Source organism: Arvicanthis niloticus, chromosome 24 (genome assembly GCF_011762505.2).
Source record: "Arvicanthis niloticus isolate mArvNil1 chromosome 24, mArvNil1.pat.X, whole genome shotgun sequence".
NCBI lineage: Eukaryota > Metazoa > Chordata > Mammalia > Rodentia > Muridae > Arvicanthis > Arvicanthis niloticus.
Window position 1 is genome coordinate 26805359 of NC_133432.1, and position 16453 is coordinate 26821811.

Below are 16453 nucleotides of genomic sequence, written 5' to 3' on the forward strand. Positions count from 1 at the left end.
CCAACAGCCCCTTGCTGGTTATCTATTGAAAACCAGAGTGAAGTACCCACACCTGAGCCAGCCTTACAAGACTTGAGCTTGGCTCTAGAGGGTGATGGGTGTATGGGATGTAGGGCACCTATGATGATGTGCAAGGCAGGTGTGCAAGGCAGGTGCACAAGAACTGGAGAAATGTACTCCCATCCCAAACTGTCCCCCAGCTGTTTCAACTTGCCAGCAGTAGCAGTTGGGGTTGGGGGGGGCGGGGGTTGCAGGAGCAGATCAAGAGGGTTGTAAGGAGGAGAAACCAGGCCAGGATAGACAAAGAGCAGGCCAGGTGTTAAAATATGCACTGTGGAAAGAAGAGTCACCCAAGATGCCCCAAAGCCACAGACTCGGGTTAAACACGTCACTGGAGACGTCGACAATTCTACTAAAAGTGTAGCTAAGAAACATAAATGTATGCGTTCACATGAAAACTTGTGCACGGGGCTAGGGAGAAAAAGGGAGAAAGGTCAGTAAAGTGCTGGCGGTGCAGGTGTGAGGACCTGAGTTCAACCCCCAGCACCAAAGTAAAAGCTGGCAAGGAGGCACAAAGCCTTAAACTCAGAGGTCGGGAGGTGGAAGAGGAGAATCCCTGGGGCTCATTGGCCAGCAGTCTAGCCACACCTGTAATCCCAGGATTTAAGATAGAAGCAGGAGAATCCCAAGTACAAGGGGACCCTGGGTTACATACTAAATTTGAGATAAGAAGGCCAGTCTATCTAGGCCAAGTCAACAGGGCAGAAAAGAGAAAAAAAAAAAAAATTTCTTCAAACCATCCTTCCAGAAGATATGTTTGTTTGTTTAACACTCAGAACACTTCTAATTTTTTTGCACTAACTTTTCCAGTGATGGGGGTGAAACTCAGGGCCTCTTGCATGTTATAAGAATGCCTTACCAATAAGCCCAAGGGAACTTTTTCAAAATAGTTGTGTATCCCTCCCTTGTGTGTGCAAGTTCCACTCTCCCCTCAATAACCCAACCCATGGAATGCATCCGGGCTAATATCCGGGCTAATGGATGGGCCTAACTGAAACTTCTGACTCAACCAGAGTTTGGAGATGCAGGGCTCTTTCATGTGGAACGGGACCCACAGCAGGACACTTGGGCTGCAGCCTAGACTGCCTGTCTAGTGCAGTCTTAAAGAATCTTCTAAGATACCTTAAGCCCCTAAGCAGGAAGCAACTCTCAAAAACACAACACCAGGGACTAAGGGCCACCTAGGTGCTGTGTGTAGAATTTACTTCAGACACTTCCAGGAAGGTGGTGGTGGCAGATTCATTCAAGCAGGCAGCTGAGCAAAGAGAGACTGCTGGGTCTTCCACAAATACAGCATGGCCCTTCAGGGACAATTCTGCACCTCCTATCAGAGGGACAGGTCAAATACCTAGCTTTAGCAGGGAGAGTCAATTGGTGTGAAGGGACCCTTAGCAAGAAAGAAACCCTCTTTCTCACATAAAGCAGAACTTTTCAAAAGGGCAGGGGTTTTCCCTTGTGTTTGTTTTTAAGACAGGGTCTCCTGTAACACAAGCTGGCTTCAAGGTCACTATATAATCAATAACTCACCCATGAGCTGCATCTCCAGCCAGCAAAGGAGCTTTTCTTTTCTCTTCTTTCTTTTTCTTTTCTTTTTTTTTTACTTTTCTTTTCCTTTCATTTCTTTTTTTTTTTTTTTTTTTTTTTGGTTTTTGAGACAGGGTTTCTCTGTGTAGCCCTGGCTGCCCTGGAACTCACTCTGTAGACCAGGCTGGACTTCAACTCAGAAATCCGCCTGCCTCTGCCTCTGCCTCCCAAGTGCTGGGACTAAAGGCGTGTGCCACCACCGCCCAGCTAAAAGGGGTTTTCAAAAGTCTGCAGACTCAGAGCTCTGTTGTGGGGTCTAACAGTTCTGTTTCTATACCCTAAGGCCTGCACCTTGTCCTCCTGCAAACAGTACCTACCACAGGGACATTTTTATACTTCTTTCTTCTTTCCCTCATGCCAAGGTAACTCTCATGCTGTCTCCTCCTCCTTTAGTTGCCTTCCCAAGTCTGGAATCCTCAAGTGCACTTGCATTCGTCCTTATTCCCCAGGCAAACAGAATCTCAGAACATGGCCTTAGCTTCCTGGGTCACCCTGCCACTTGCTTTCAGAGCTGTCGTCCTTTATATCAACCTCATTCTAAAACAGCCTTTCCCTTCTGGGCCTGTCATCACCTTCCTCTCTGCATGCCCACCAGTGGAGCTCTCCCAAGAAGGGGCCCAAGAAGCCATAGCCAGCCAGGGAGCCCTGATGCAGTTGCTGCAATGTCTGCCAGCAAGTGTCTGTCCTGATACCTAGCAGACACAAACCCCCCACTAGTACGTACCTGACTTGCCACCAGGTATCATTATAATTAGTCACTGTAATTGAAGCTGAACACAATTAATTACATAATTTTTGAAGTGTTCAAGTTTAATTCCATTAGAATTACATCATGAAACCAGGGAATTACACAGGATTACCAACAAAAAGCAAATAGGGATGAATGAAAGAAACTCCAGGCTGACTCCCCACATGTCTGACTCACAGCCAAGGCTGAAGCAGAGCCCATCACCACACCTGTTTTGAATAAGCCTGTGGCAGCCAGCCAGCTGGGTATCATAAAGACCCATCTCTGAAAGATGGGTCTTTCATAGCTTGCACCCCAAATGCTGTGGACACAGGCTTGCTGGATGCCCAGTGTCAGTGTGACACTAAAGACCATTCTGAGGAAAGGTGGTCTTTCTCATAGATGCCATTCCCCAACCTCGGTTCTTTAGGCCCAAATGGCATCCTAGTAAAAAGCTACTTTTCTGTCCCATTTCTGCCATGGCCTCACCCAAAATAGCAAATTTGGGTACATTCAATCTGGGATGAGCACTGACCTGGCCCTCCCCCCCATTATCTCCTAGAGAGAATGGCATCACCACACACAACCTCCTGGTTCAATTCCTTGCTGTCTGTCTTTTCTTGCTGTGATCCACCCTTCATATGGAGCTTCTGGAAGACTATTTTGCAATGTAAATCTAAGCCCTCAATTATTTGTCTTCAATTTAGAAATCAGTTGTTTCTCAGGGTCTTGGAAAACAGAAATGCCTTCATGGGGCTGTGCTACAGGCCCTACTCCATTTGTCCCTAGAACCCTAGGTGTCCACAAGCTGCAACTCAGTTCTTCACCTGTTTCCTGTCTCACCTACAAGAATGTAGGCTCCTGAGTGGCAGCAATTCCTTGTGGTTCCAGAACATAGTCCAGCCTAACACAGAAGCAGGAAGTTCTGAATACTAAGTGGTTGGAGAAAGAGGCAGGGCCCATTCTTCAGAAGCACCCGCCCCTCAGCCTGGTGCACAGGGATATTCTGCCTTGAGATCTCTCCCCAGCAGAACAGGAGCTTACTTTAGGTTGAAAAGGATCTGAGGCAGCCAGACACCATGAGATACACTCAAGAAGTGAGTGGAGGGCTTCACAAGGGTGAGTTGGGAAAGTGCTCACTGTCCAAGCATGAGAGCCCAAGTTTGATCCCCAGAATCCACATAAAAAGCCATGTGAGTAGAGCACACCTATGATCCTGGTGCCTGACAGATGAGGATAGGAGGAACCCTGAGATTCACTGGCCAGCCAGCCTGCTTGGTGAGTTCCAACTAGTGAGAGAGCCTGTCTCAGAAACCAAGGTGTTGGCCAGGCATGGTGACACACACCTTTAATCCCAAGCACTCTGGAAGAAGAGACAGGTGGATCTCTGAGTTTGAGGCTAGCCTTGTCTACAGAGTGAGTTCAAGAACAACCAGGACTATACAGAGAAACCCTGTCTCAAAAAAACAAAAACAAACAACAAACAAAAGGTGTATAGCATCTAAGAAATGATAGACAAAGCTGTAATTTAGTTTCCACAGGTAGCTGCACACATGTGCATATATAGCTGCACGCCCCCCCCACACACACACACACACAGGAGCAGGGACAGCCCAAGCAACCTGAAAAAAATACAAGTTGATCCAAAAACAAAATAAATTATTTCACTCAAACACACTACATTATTTCCAAAACCAACACACATTTTTACATATTTTCTCTTTATTTTTTATCATATTTTTTCTTTAACTTCATCATTTCATAACAAACCATTGTCATCCCCAACCTCAATCAAGGTCTGCAAGATGGATCACCAGGTAAAGGTGCTTACTGCCAAGTATGACAACCATAGTTTCATTCCTGGAACCCAAATAGCAGAACAAAAGAATCAGCTTCCAAAAGTTGTCCTCTTATCTCTACATATATGTTATGTATGCCCTGTGCACTCTCCTATTCACATATGCACACAAAAGAAGCAAGTATAAATAATGTCAAATACATCAGGCATGCTAAGTTGATTTTCTGAATCCAGTCATCCAAAAGCTCAGTTCCCAGTAATAAATCACTGAGAAAAATAAGATGTATAGAGTGTCACTGTGACTGGGAGGCTCTCAGAAAGTCACTGAATATCCACAACAGGACGCCATCCCTTCTTGCAAACTAAAAACAGACCCCTTGAAGGGGTGCTGTCCTCAGGATATTGGAGGAGTTGAGTGGCTCTGCCACCACAGCAGCTTGACTTCCAGGGTCTGGGACAGAGATGGCCCTGGCCAGCACAAGGATAAACACTCACAGTACAAATAGCAACTCCCTTCCCAGCACCTAGATGCTCTGCAGTGAAAGTCTCTCCCAAAGCTGTGTGTGCACGTTATGCACAGATACACTTGATGAGAACATGGGGCTGGTGAGTTAGAAAGCAGGGCTCCTTTTAGCCCAGACATCTGATGAAGTTTTCATGCAAGTGGGTAGTATCTTGGATAGAGCTTCCTTCTGGCTAACGAAGCAGAGAAAGTGTGCAAGCTAGGAAGGTCACACAAGGGTAAGTCTACCTGAGTTTGGGATTTGAGTCTCAGGACAAGGAAAGGCCAGGTTCCAAGGAGCATTCCCTGTGGGGCAACCCAACCAGGCCCCACTTCACTCTCCAGCTACTTAGAAAACCAGACAACCCAGAACTCTTTTCAGGCACCACACAGGAGGACTCAAGAGTAGTTCTCCCTACACAGTGAAATGTGCAAATCCTCCACAGAACTGTGTATAGATACCATGGAATAAAGCAAGGGCCTAGGCCATGACCCACTAGAGCTCAGTGCCCAGGAAATGAGGGCTGGCAGTGGGAAAAATAAACTCCCTGCCCTGTCACCAGCAGACATATGCTGGCTACAGTTTTTAAGTTCCAGCCTGTGAGCAGCCTGTCCCTTCCCTTCTCATTCCTTTCACCTCACATGCATGGGAGCCCCTAGATCCAGAGCTGGGAAAGTTAAAGTGAGGGACATATAGAGGTATACCAAATGCAAGCTAAAATAAGGTCTACAAGTAAAGAAACTTTTACCCACTCCATCTCCAGCAAAAATAGACTGGTCTCTTTTGTGGTCTCTGTCTCTCTCTCTCTCATGTTCTTTGTGTCTCTCTTTCCTCCTCCCTCTATCCCTGTTTTTCTGTTTCTCTGTCCTTGGTACTGGGGATTGAACCCTGGGCCTCTCACATGCTAAGTAAAAGCTCTCTGCTGAGCTGTATTCCTAGCCCACAATTTTGCAGAATTCTCAAGCATTAATCAACCCCCCAAAAAAATCTACCATAGGCTACAAACTCTGGGTCTCAATCCATCTCTGTACACAGCATCAACCTTCAGCCAAGACATCCAACAAACCCCTGAAATCCCACAAGAAATTAAGCCTCTTCCCTTTGCTAGCGCACTCCCTCCACCCTATAACAGCAGTCTACACCCCCTGGACCATCCAGCTCCTCTCAGATCCAACCTGCTACCCTTGCTTCTACAGATCCATGTAAATGTTTGCTTGTACAGCCAGACAATGATGTCACCAGCACAGAAATATCCTAGGTAGAGATTTCTTGGGGTAATGAAAAAAACAAAGAAAGTGTGGCCTATGAAACCATTGCTCTGAACCAGGGCTGGCCAGGTGCCAGGCCCACGAGAGCTTCTGGGGAATGGGCTGGTGCGACACATTCCTCTGGCCCAGACACCCAGTCCTGAGCACCTCTGGCTCCAGGCTTGCTCTGACATTTGCTGGGTTCTAACAACTAGATGGCAAGTGAAGAAGGCACCCTCCCTTGATAACAAATTTCCAGCATAAAACTGTTCTATCTGACCTCATTCTTTAAGTGGATTGTTAGGGAGCTGAAGACATGGCTCAGTTGGTAGTGCTTGCCTACTCTGCATGAGATCATAAGTTCCATCCCCAGTACAGGAGGTGGGGGCAGGGAGATCAAGGGAGCGGGGGGGGGGGGGGAACCCTACATGGACTTGAACCAACATGTAAAAAGAAGGAATTTAATAAATAAGAATACAAATCAAACATGTTCCTCCAGTAGGTTTCCAAGTATAGTCATTTTAATAGAACTGCCCCAACTTCCATGATATTAAGAACCAGATCTCAGTTGGAATGCAGTTCTGTGGGTTAGCCTACATGTTAGCCTAGCATGGGCAAGGTCCAGGTTTCATTTAATCCAGCACCGAAGGGTGGGGGGTGGGGAATCAACTTTGCATTCTAAAATTAACTACTTGAGTATCCCCAGCAGAGCATGGAAAAGCCAACCACTGAAAGAGGCCACAGCCCTCAGGCAACACTTTCCAATTGTGCACAGCCCTAGGAAAGAGTGTGGCAGGTAATACATGTAGAACCTAAAGTGGACAGCAGGTGCCAGCCGAGTCAGGATGGCTGGATGCTGCCCCAACAGCCATCAGATACACCGAAGGAGGAAGATAGTACTCAGAAGAGAGCTCAGAGCCCCCCCAGCCACCAATAACTCTTTCTAGGAAGCCCCCACCCCCATAATTGGCCTTCCTTGACTGCTGCAGCCCCAGGCACACTGTCAAAGCTTCCTGCTTGCCATTCAGTCTGCCTCCTCCCAGAGGGAGTCTGCCACTCCTACAGGAGGGAAGGAATGCATGCAATCAGGCTGAAGCCTCAGATGGATGTCCAGAGGGAGCTTCACAGGGCAATGTCCACAAACCAGCAAGATTCTGGGATTGCTTCTGCTGGAATGAAAGGTTTGAATGCAGCGAAGACAGACATCTATCAGAAGTTCTGTCTGCCAGCCCAGGGAATGTGGTCTCCATTCCATGCCAGAGAAAGCTGCTGTGGGTGTTTACAGACAGGCACAACATGAGGAAATCAATGGTTTGAGAAGATTCATCTGGCAGCCGACTGCCATGGATTTCAACCTGCTTCGAATGGACAATTTTGAAACAAGCAAAGATTACAAACTTAGGTCGTGTGTGTTAGAAAAGACAAGATCTCACCAGCAATAAACAACCCCCAAACATGCAGGCGCATGCGTACATACACAAAGACACAAAGATTTCATTAAAGTATCATCAAACTATGGGATGACAGCATAATTGCATACCAACACGATGCCATGTAAAACAACTGCAAACCACTTCTAACTCCGTGACAATGACCTTCAACCATAACTGGCAATATCCTTTCTTTCCCAATCCCACACTGTGCTGACAAACTGTAGATGCCAGGGTTGAAGACAATAGTGGACAAGGGTGGAAAAGAAAGGCAATTCCTTCCCTCTAGGATGGCCAGCTTCAGGTGACACTGTACCACTGTTGCATGGCAAGGACAGATAAAGCACCCGGCCACCCCATGGGTCCCCTGTGCTCACTGCAAAGGTTGTGGTGAACCTCATCACCTGGAAGAGGCATCTGGCAACAGCCAGGCTTCCTGTCTGACTCCAGGGTTCCTATACTTACCTAGTGAGCAGAAACATGATCCCAAATGGAGCCTGTCTCCCACTTGGCTGGAAGATGTGAGAGCACGGGCTGTTGCGAAAGCAAGAAACTGAGGTAAAACTGAAACAGGCAGGCCAGTCCGTGAGCGTCCTACACTGGCATGAGCGAAGGCCCACAGCCATGACTGCCACCATTTTCTGTTCCAAAGCCTTGCAGCTGTAACACAGAATGGGACTACAGCTCTGTTCAGAGTTTAAGGTCTCTGTGCTAGGATACATAGTTTTGTTTTATTTTGTTTCCATCAAAAAGGCCTAGCACCACAGGCAAAATAACATGGAATCACAGCAGTTCAAGTTCTAGGCCAACCAGCATGGGGGAAGCAGAAAGGACAGAGAACAGTCTGGAGTTGAGGTACTCCTCTATAATCTGTTTGGGACAGAGAAGCAGGAAGATCAGGAGTTCAAAGGCGTTGTTGGCTACATAGCCAGTTCCAGGCCAACCTGAATCTCAAAACATAAAATGGCTGGTTATGACCCCACACCATGGCAGGATATGTTGAAGAAGCTGAAATAGGAAGATCAAAACATTTTTTTAAAAAGAAAGAAAAGATTGGGTCAGCAAGGCAGCTTAAAAGGTGAAAAGCTCTTGTCACACAAGCCTGAAAACCTGAGTTTGATCCCTAGCACCCCAGTTAAAAGAAAAAGCCGACACCAGAAAGCTGTCCTCTAACCTGTGTGCGCACATGTGCACACACCCATAAACACACACTTCACACATTTAACAATAAAAAAATTTTTAAAACAAAAAAAATTAAAAATGTATTTGTTTCACCAGTATCTGTTCAGGCTTATGGAATGATGCAAGAAAACAGTGATCACAGCAAAAGAATGTGGCCATGGGGGGGGGGGGATCCTTTCCAAACCTCAACTAAAAGAAAAAACTTGTACTGTCCAATCTCGAGTAGTAATTTAAATTTTCATATACATCTTATCTTATAAATATCTCAAAATAAAGAAGTACCACAAATACTTTATCTTTAAAAAAAAAAAAAAACACAGTTGTCATAACACTGAAGATGGCAAGATGACGACGGGCCTGGCAGGGCAGGAGCAGAGCAAGAAATGACAGGCAAAGGTGACAGAGCTTGGGGCTGCCTTGAGAAGGCTAAAGGCGGCTCCACAGTAGCCCTTCCTTACCCATCAGTTTCCAGCCCTTGCTGAGGTCTGCAGCTCCCAGCTCTTGAAAAACAAGTTTGCCTTCCAGGCCCAAAAAGATGGCTCGGCCAATAAAGGCACATACCACCAAGTCTGACCACCTGAGTTTCATCTCTGGGAACCTCATGGTGGAAAGAAAGCCTCGCTCCCAAGTTGTCCTCTAGCCTTACTCCTTAGTATATGCACAAAAAAAAAAAAAAAAAAAGTAACTTTTAAAATAACAGCTTGCCTTCTGTGACATTTACTAACTTTAAAAAACCCTCTGTGTGTGTCTGTGTCTCTGTGTGTGTCTGTGTGTGTGTTTGTGTGTGTGTCTGCCTATGTGGTGTATGTTGTATGAGCAAGCACTCAATGCAGAGGCCAGAGGGAAAAGCAGGTGTCTTCAGCTTATTTTTGAGACAGGTCTGTCTCTCACTGAACCTGAAACTCATCTTTTGACTGGGTTCCCTGGGGAACTCTGGGATCAGCCTGCGTCCTCACCCATAATCTGGAGTTCCAGGCATGCTCCCCATTTTGCATAGCCGATAAGGATTTAAACTTGGTTCTGACTGCCTTCACAGCAAGGGCTCTTACTCACGGAGCCATCCCCCAGCCCCATCTTACTAACTTTCATCAAATCGTTTTTAACGAGAGTAAACACGGCAATAAACCAAAGTACTCAGAGGTCCAAGAGAACAATCTAGTAACAGCACTTAAAATGACTTCACGTGGTTTTGAATCTTTACAACATCAAATTACATTAGAAAACAAAAGTCACAATTTATTAGGGAAAAAGACCCAATTGAAAGAACACTCCCTTGCTTTCAGGAGGGCAGTAGGAAGAAGCTCTTGAGCTGTGGCATTGGTGTGTTTTACTTTTTCAGTCAGGGCCTCACTTAGCCCAGGCTGTCTCCAATGTATTCAAAGATGACCCTGAATATCCCTCACCTACCTCCCCAGTATGGGGATCTATGCGTGTGCACCATGGTGCTGGGTATGGCATCTAGATCCCAGTGACGTAGCAGGCTCTCCAAACTGCACCACATCCTAAGCCCTGATTTTAGTTTGCTCATATGCTGGGTGGATAGGATCTGAGAGCCTCTTCCATCTTAGAAAAAGAAAAGCTGTCAACACCCAAATACATTTTAATGACAGTAAGAGCAGCATTCCACTGCTCAACATTCTGTAACATTCACTTAAGAAAAGAACTAATTTGTCCATTTGTTTCTTTCTTAACCAAACTCAGGATGTCTTGCAAGCAACCATAGGCAACCTTTTACAATGATAACTGCATTTCCTTATTGCAGCGTCGCTCAAGGTAATGTGAAAAAGAACCAGCTACTTGGCAGTTCAGAGCTTAAGCTCTAGTAATTTCCTCCAGCATTAACTGCATAAATCACACACTTGAAAGCATCCTTGATTTCAAACAGGGTGAATGGAGGCAGCCTGGGCTGCAGACCTGGGTGTCTGTCTCAGGAAGGTGTGGCCTGCTTTCCCCGGCTCCGCTTCAAGGACGCTTTAATGGGAGGAAGCAGGACCTAGTCATTTTACCCAATGTGAATCTCCTGCACACAAGGCTATTGCTTCCTTGTTCTACAGGGTGTCTTCCCAGTAGCCTTCAGTCTGATTACCTTTCCTCTCACAGAAAGACACCCCCAACCCTGTGTTCTATTACCCCATTTCCCGTGGCCCAAGGCTCTATTAAATACAAAACTCCTGCCAAATGCCTGCAGCCTCCAACAGTAAGAGAGAAAAAAAATCAGATGAAAATGAAGAAATAGACATCTCTTATTTACTGTAACTTTTCAGTGCTGGGATGGAACCTTTTGATTCTCATATGCTAGGCCATTGATCTGCCTGCCTGCCACCCACAGCCCTAAAACTCTTTTGTTTTTCAGACAGGGTCTCACCGAAGTGCACAATGTAGACTGGGCTTGCCACAAACTTTTATCTCAGTGCCAGGATAAAGGTATGTGTACCACCATGCCAGGCATAGCCTTACAACTTGAAAAGGTTTATGATGAACTGGACATCTTTCAAAAACCATGTCACCCTCATATTTTAAAAAAAAAAAAAAAAACTGTATCATTTAATGTGAACAGTGTACCAGAGCTCTTTTAAGGGACTCAGAAGCATTCTGGGTACAGCAACACGGAGGCCAATAACACAGGTTTTGTCAACCCCAGGTCCCTTCCTACAAGGATACACCCTTCCCTGACAAACAATGCTCTCCTCACCAACTTTCTCAGAACCCAGGTCAAAAAGAGAGACAGGGCTAACTAAGTACAGTGGTTCATGTCTATAACGATAGCATTATTGGGAGGTGGTGACAAAGCAGGAGGATTGCTGTATGTTTGTGGCCAGCTTGCACTACAGAGATCCCACCAATAAATTAATAAATAATTTTAAAAGTGCAACTTAAGGACCCAGTGCAACTAAGAAAAGGCAAATCGTGACCAAGACCAACAACTCCAGATGATCCTTAGGAAAAACTCCAGTAATTACAGACACAGGAAAACCTGACTTGGAACAGATAGAAAGTCAAGGCCACCAAGTGGCTTTCAGGAACACACCCTCAAAAACTGAAATGGAAAACTGTCAAATAGTTCTCAGGGGACTACGGCACTGGTACGTTAGTGAATGCTCCCCAGACTGAGTTCACTTTCTTAAGGCTTTCCAGGAAAGAGTCCATCATTACGTGTGGGATCTTTAGGCAAAGTCACTTGTCACTCAGCTTAAACCACGGTCAGGCTATCATAAAACAGAAACCTATTCTCCCATAAAAAAACAAAAGTAGTGATGTATGCCTTCTTTAACCCCAGCACTCAGTAAGCTAAGGCAGGAGGATCTCTGAGTTTGAGGCCAGCATGGTCTATGAGTTCCAGGACAGCCAGGGCTATGTAAAGAGACCCTGTCTCAAAAAAAAAAAAAAAAAAGTTCAATTATGGTCTCTGAGATCCTTTTCCTCTCAGACATGACTAGGATGTCCAGGTGAAGGGTAATATGGGATAAGGAGAGGCTGTGGCCTCTCTTCAAATATCATCAAGAAAAATGAATGGGCGGTGGTGGCGCACACCTTTAATCCCAGCACTTGGGAGGCAGAGGCAGGCGGATTTCTGAGTTCGAGGCCAGCGTGGTCTACAGAGTGAGTTCCAGGACAGCCAGGACTACAAAGAAACCTTGTCTCGAAAAAACAAAAAAAAAACAAAAAAAACAAAAAAAAAAAAAAAAAAAGAAAAGAAAAAAAAAAGAAACATGAAGAACCACCAGCAGTAAGTGTCCCTCCATTTGGCTATGGTCAGACTCGTGTGCAACAGTCCAAGAGTCCCACCTGTTTCCAATTAGATACCAGAATTGCTGGAGTGTTTAAACTACATTTGCTTGCTACTTACACAAAACAAGTCTTCCAGGGTTTTTTTTTGAATGGTTAAAATATGTTAAAATAAGATTAAGGGTCTGGTTTAAACAATCAGAGGCAAGGGAATTGCAATTGAAACCAAAACTATCTCTCTGCAGCAGCAATAACCCAGAGCTTCAGACAAAACAAACGGACGAGGTAGACACATTTCTGCCGCTGACAATGACTAATAAAAATCAGACTTTCCTTGGGAAGGGCAACTATACTTTAAAGCTACACATGAAATTTCAAATAAATTTCAAATAATTCCTATAGTCACTTGCAATCCTATACATCAGAATAACTTACTACAGTAGCTTTGATCGGGCATTCATGTTATGGCCCAGCAAGATATGTGAAATTTTCGGAAACTATAAAAGGAACCAAGAGCAAGAATGGAGCCTGTCTCCGAAAGGTTTTTCATATAATAAAATTTCTCCTAATATAATATACAAATTTTCCCCTAACAAATTTATCCTCCTTTCGACTCACTGTGGAATGGAAACATAGGACTTCTATCTCTGGCCTTGGTTTTCTACCACCTCAGGAGAAGCCCTGACCATCAATGGAAAACTCACACACACACACTGGTAGGTTTTTCTACCTTGACTATCGACTGAGAAGAGACTTTTAAAACTTAAATGTCCTGGGCTCAGCGGGGCTGCCCAGACTGCAGGGCACCTCAAAGGATCAGGGGAGAGTAATTCTTGAGTAGACAGAGCTGTTGTTTCCCTTTCCAAGGTAGACCTGATTGCTGAGGGAAGACAGGCCGAACAGCTTTCCGGCACCCAACCCCATCGAGAGCTACTGCATTTATTTCAGCCTTGCACTGACTTGTGCTTTTCAAAAAAAAAAGAAAAAAAAAAAAGGGTTTCACCCAGGCAAAAGCTTTGAGCAACTGATAATAACGCTTCCCACACCCAGACTCTTAAGACACCTATATTAAAAGAACCAAGAAAAGAAAAACCAGGAGTGCCCTGCATCATTTGTTCATTCATTGTCCTATCAAAGGCACTAAGAAGGATATTTTAATTGAAATTATATACTTATTACAAGAAGCAGTGTTGAGCTGCAGGAAACACATATACAAACACCAATGTGAGCAATTCCAGAAGTGGAGGGGAAAAAAAGCAACCAGAAAATAGACTTGCAGCAAAAACTAAATTTGTTTTCTGACTTGAGGAGAGAACATTTTCAAAGTTCACTTTGCAGAGAATTCTCAATAAAAAACAGGTCACACCCCAGTAAAAGCACCCCAAAGGGACACAGCCACAGGCAGGTTCCATCCCCCAAAACAGTCAGAGCTCCACTAATCCGAAAGCAAGTTACAAGAGTTAAATATACCTCTTTCCAAGCATGTATTTAAGAGATAAATTTATACAATAGTGTTTCTCTTAAAAAAAAAAAAAAGTTGGTTTTTACAAGTCTGGGACAGGATCAAAACTTGTTCAACTAGTCTTAGCAACACTAACTTAACTTTTTGCAGGGCAAGCCTTGGTTGGGGATGAGAAAGGAAAGGAAACAGGCAAGTTTTCAGAAACTCTCTTCAGGGGCCGACACCCACTCCAAGTTCCCAGATTGTCAGAAGACCCAAGCAGCAAGGGAATAAGAACATGGCCCCGGAGTGTGAGGTCCTACTGCTCCTTCCCAAGACCTAAGCCACTCCAGCTGAGACTCCGCAAATATCTACACTGAGCTCTCAGTGTAACCTAAAGAACACCCCAAAATCTCCAGCTCCCCATCGGTGAGAATAGAGGAACCTTAACCTGAGACCAACTCAAAATCCCTGGACCCACTTCCAGATAAAGGAGCAGTCCAGACTCATCCTTGACCTTTGGCATTCCAAGGTCAAGAAAGGCTCTCAAACTTGCTATCCAGGGGAGCAGCTGAAACCACCTAAGGCCAAATCACCCTCTACCAAAAGGCAATGGCTCTGTAACAAGAACAGAGCTGAAACAAAATGTTCTGCTGGTTGTTACTTTAAGATCAACATAAAGTTCATTCATGTCAACCGTAAGGGAAACTTTTAATGAAGCCATTTGCTTAAATGTCCTCAAGATCCCCAGGAACGCTAATCGATGGGGGTGGGGGCAGATGATGGGGAGGAACAACACTAATATACACTGAGTTCATAAAATCTAATACCTCTCAAAATCATTTTTCTGGCCTTCTTTGGGAATGTGTAATAAAAACTTTACTGATATTAAACTAGGATGTCACATGGGGGGGGGGGGGAAATTAAGGTTTCTTAAAAGTCCACAACGGGTTTTACAGTAAGCACAAGAATTAAATTATGGTAAAAGGGAGCTATTTTTACTAAAATAGGGTAGACCAATTAATCAAAAAATGCCATCCGGCTGTGTTCATTACATTCAGGAATCTAATTTACACAACAGACTATGGAGTAATCCATTTTAGTCAATAAATACTCAAACTTCTTTAAGCTTTAATCTTATCAGAAATACATATTTCACATAGTCTTCCTAGTTAAGAGAGAAATGGGAGGAAATTTCATAACGAGTGTGATTCGGCCTTATCGTCCTCACGTAGGCAAGGGCAGAAAAAGCAAGCACAGTTAAAGTTGTTTCACTCCACTTATGCTGTTTTAATCCAATCGGCTTCATGTGCTACAGGCCTCCATGTGGAGTTGGTTTGTTTGTGACTCCTAAGGGTGCTGTGGGTTAATAAATATCACCAGTCCTCAGGGTTAGAAAAGTTCACTCAAGTTCAAGCACACTTTAGAGTTGGGAGCAAAGGCGGTTCCCTAGAGATGTTACAGAACATCACACACACGCGCACGCTCGCACGCACACGCGAGCGCAAACACACACACACACACACAGTGCAAGGCTGCCTCCATGGACCACAAGACTGTCCCTATCTCTGGTATTCCCAATGATCAAAACTCTGAGAGCTCATTTGCCGCTCACCCACCTTCAACTTGGCTCCGGCTACGCACAACATCCACCTGGCAGAATCCCGGGGCTGTCCAGGCGCCGCGAACGCGGAGCTAGCACTAGCAGGGAGGACCCCGAGGGCGAGCAGCTGGTTCCGATGAGGGGTGGCAGGCAGAATAGCATCCTCTGGGCACGCAGGCAGCTCCGCCAGGGATTGGGAAGCCCCAATACCATCCCCTCGAGGCGATGGGGAACCACAATCAGTCTCCTTACAGTCCAGCGACGCCCCGGGGGCTTTGCTTTCAAGAACCGGGCTGGAGAAGGCAGCTCGGATCGGACCTGCCGAGCGCTCCATAGCTCCTGGGGCCCCTTTGCTGACAGGACAGAACACACCCCTCCGCGAAAGAGAGTGAGGGGCTGGAGTGATGCAAGCGACCGGTCACCGAGGGGGGAGCCCTGGAAGTCCCTGAGACGCTCAGTTAAGTCTGTCTGCACCGATCGGTGACCCGAGAGGAAAAGCGCCCCGAGACCGGGTCACGCAGCGGCCTCCGCTGGGTAGAAAGTTGCAGGCTTCCTCCCGCACCTTCTCCCTTCTCCGGGCCCGATCCCACACTCTGCGCGACCCACCGGCGTCCCCCCCGCAAGCCAAATTTTTCCCTTCCAAAGCTTCCCCCACAACCCCTTCCCGGGGAAGTCCCCGGGCGCAAAAGAGGGGGACAGATCCAGCTCCGCAGTCACTTTCACGCAGCAGACACACAAAAGAGCGCGGGGCTTGAGGGTTGGCCCCGGGACGTAAACAAACGGGGTGGGGGAGGGACCCGCCACACCGGGTAGCCGGTCCCCTGGCCCGATTCACACCGGTTGACAATCCCTAACGGGAGTAGTGGAAAGAAGAATGGTGGCGGCTGGGCCCAAGGGGACCGATCGAGGAGCTGCCAGGAGCTCCAAGCCACCCGCCGTCTTCACGACAAGGGGCCACCCGCCAGCCTGGCCGTCGCCGCCGCCGCCAGCCGCCGGTGGCCGATCTGACCCTCCCCCGGAGCCGGCGGCACCACAGCGCCACCAGCTCCAGCTCCGCCGCGCCGGCGGGGCAGTGGCGGCGGCGGTCCGCGACTCTCTCCTCCAGGAGACAGAGGAAAGAGAGAGAGAGACAGGCGCTTCACCCCCCACCAG

At 46.4% G+C, this 16453-nt stretch overlaps 1 protein-coding gene across 11 annotated transcripts in view; it reads right to left on the reverse strand.

Annotated features, from left to right (window-relative positions):
- Cux1 (cut like homeobox 1) overlaps positions 1–16453 on the reverse strand; it is a 313743-nt gene that overhangs the window by 296316 nt on the left and 974 nt on the right. For 2 of the 11 annotated variants that reach the window (XM_076923242.1, XM_076923241.1), the window contains exon 1: positions 15318–15650. The exons of 5 other annotated variants lie outside the window; for them this stretch is intronic. In XM_076923242.1, coding sequence (XP_076779357.1) covers positions 15318–15635 — 318 coding nt within the window. In that variant the 5' untranslated portion in view covers positions 15636–15650. Of the gene's footprint in view, positions 1–15317; positions 16237–16453 lie in introns of those variants that run through there. 4 more of the 11 variants (XM_076923235.1, XM_076923233.1, XM_076923236.1 and 1 more) reach the window with 3 other exon arrangements.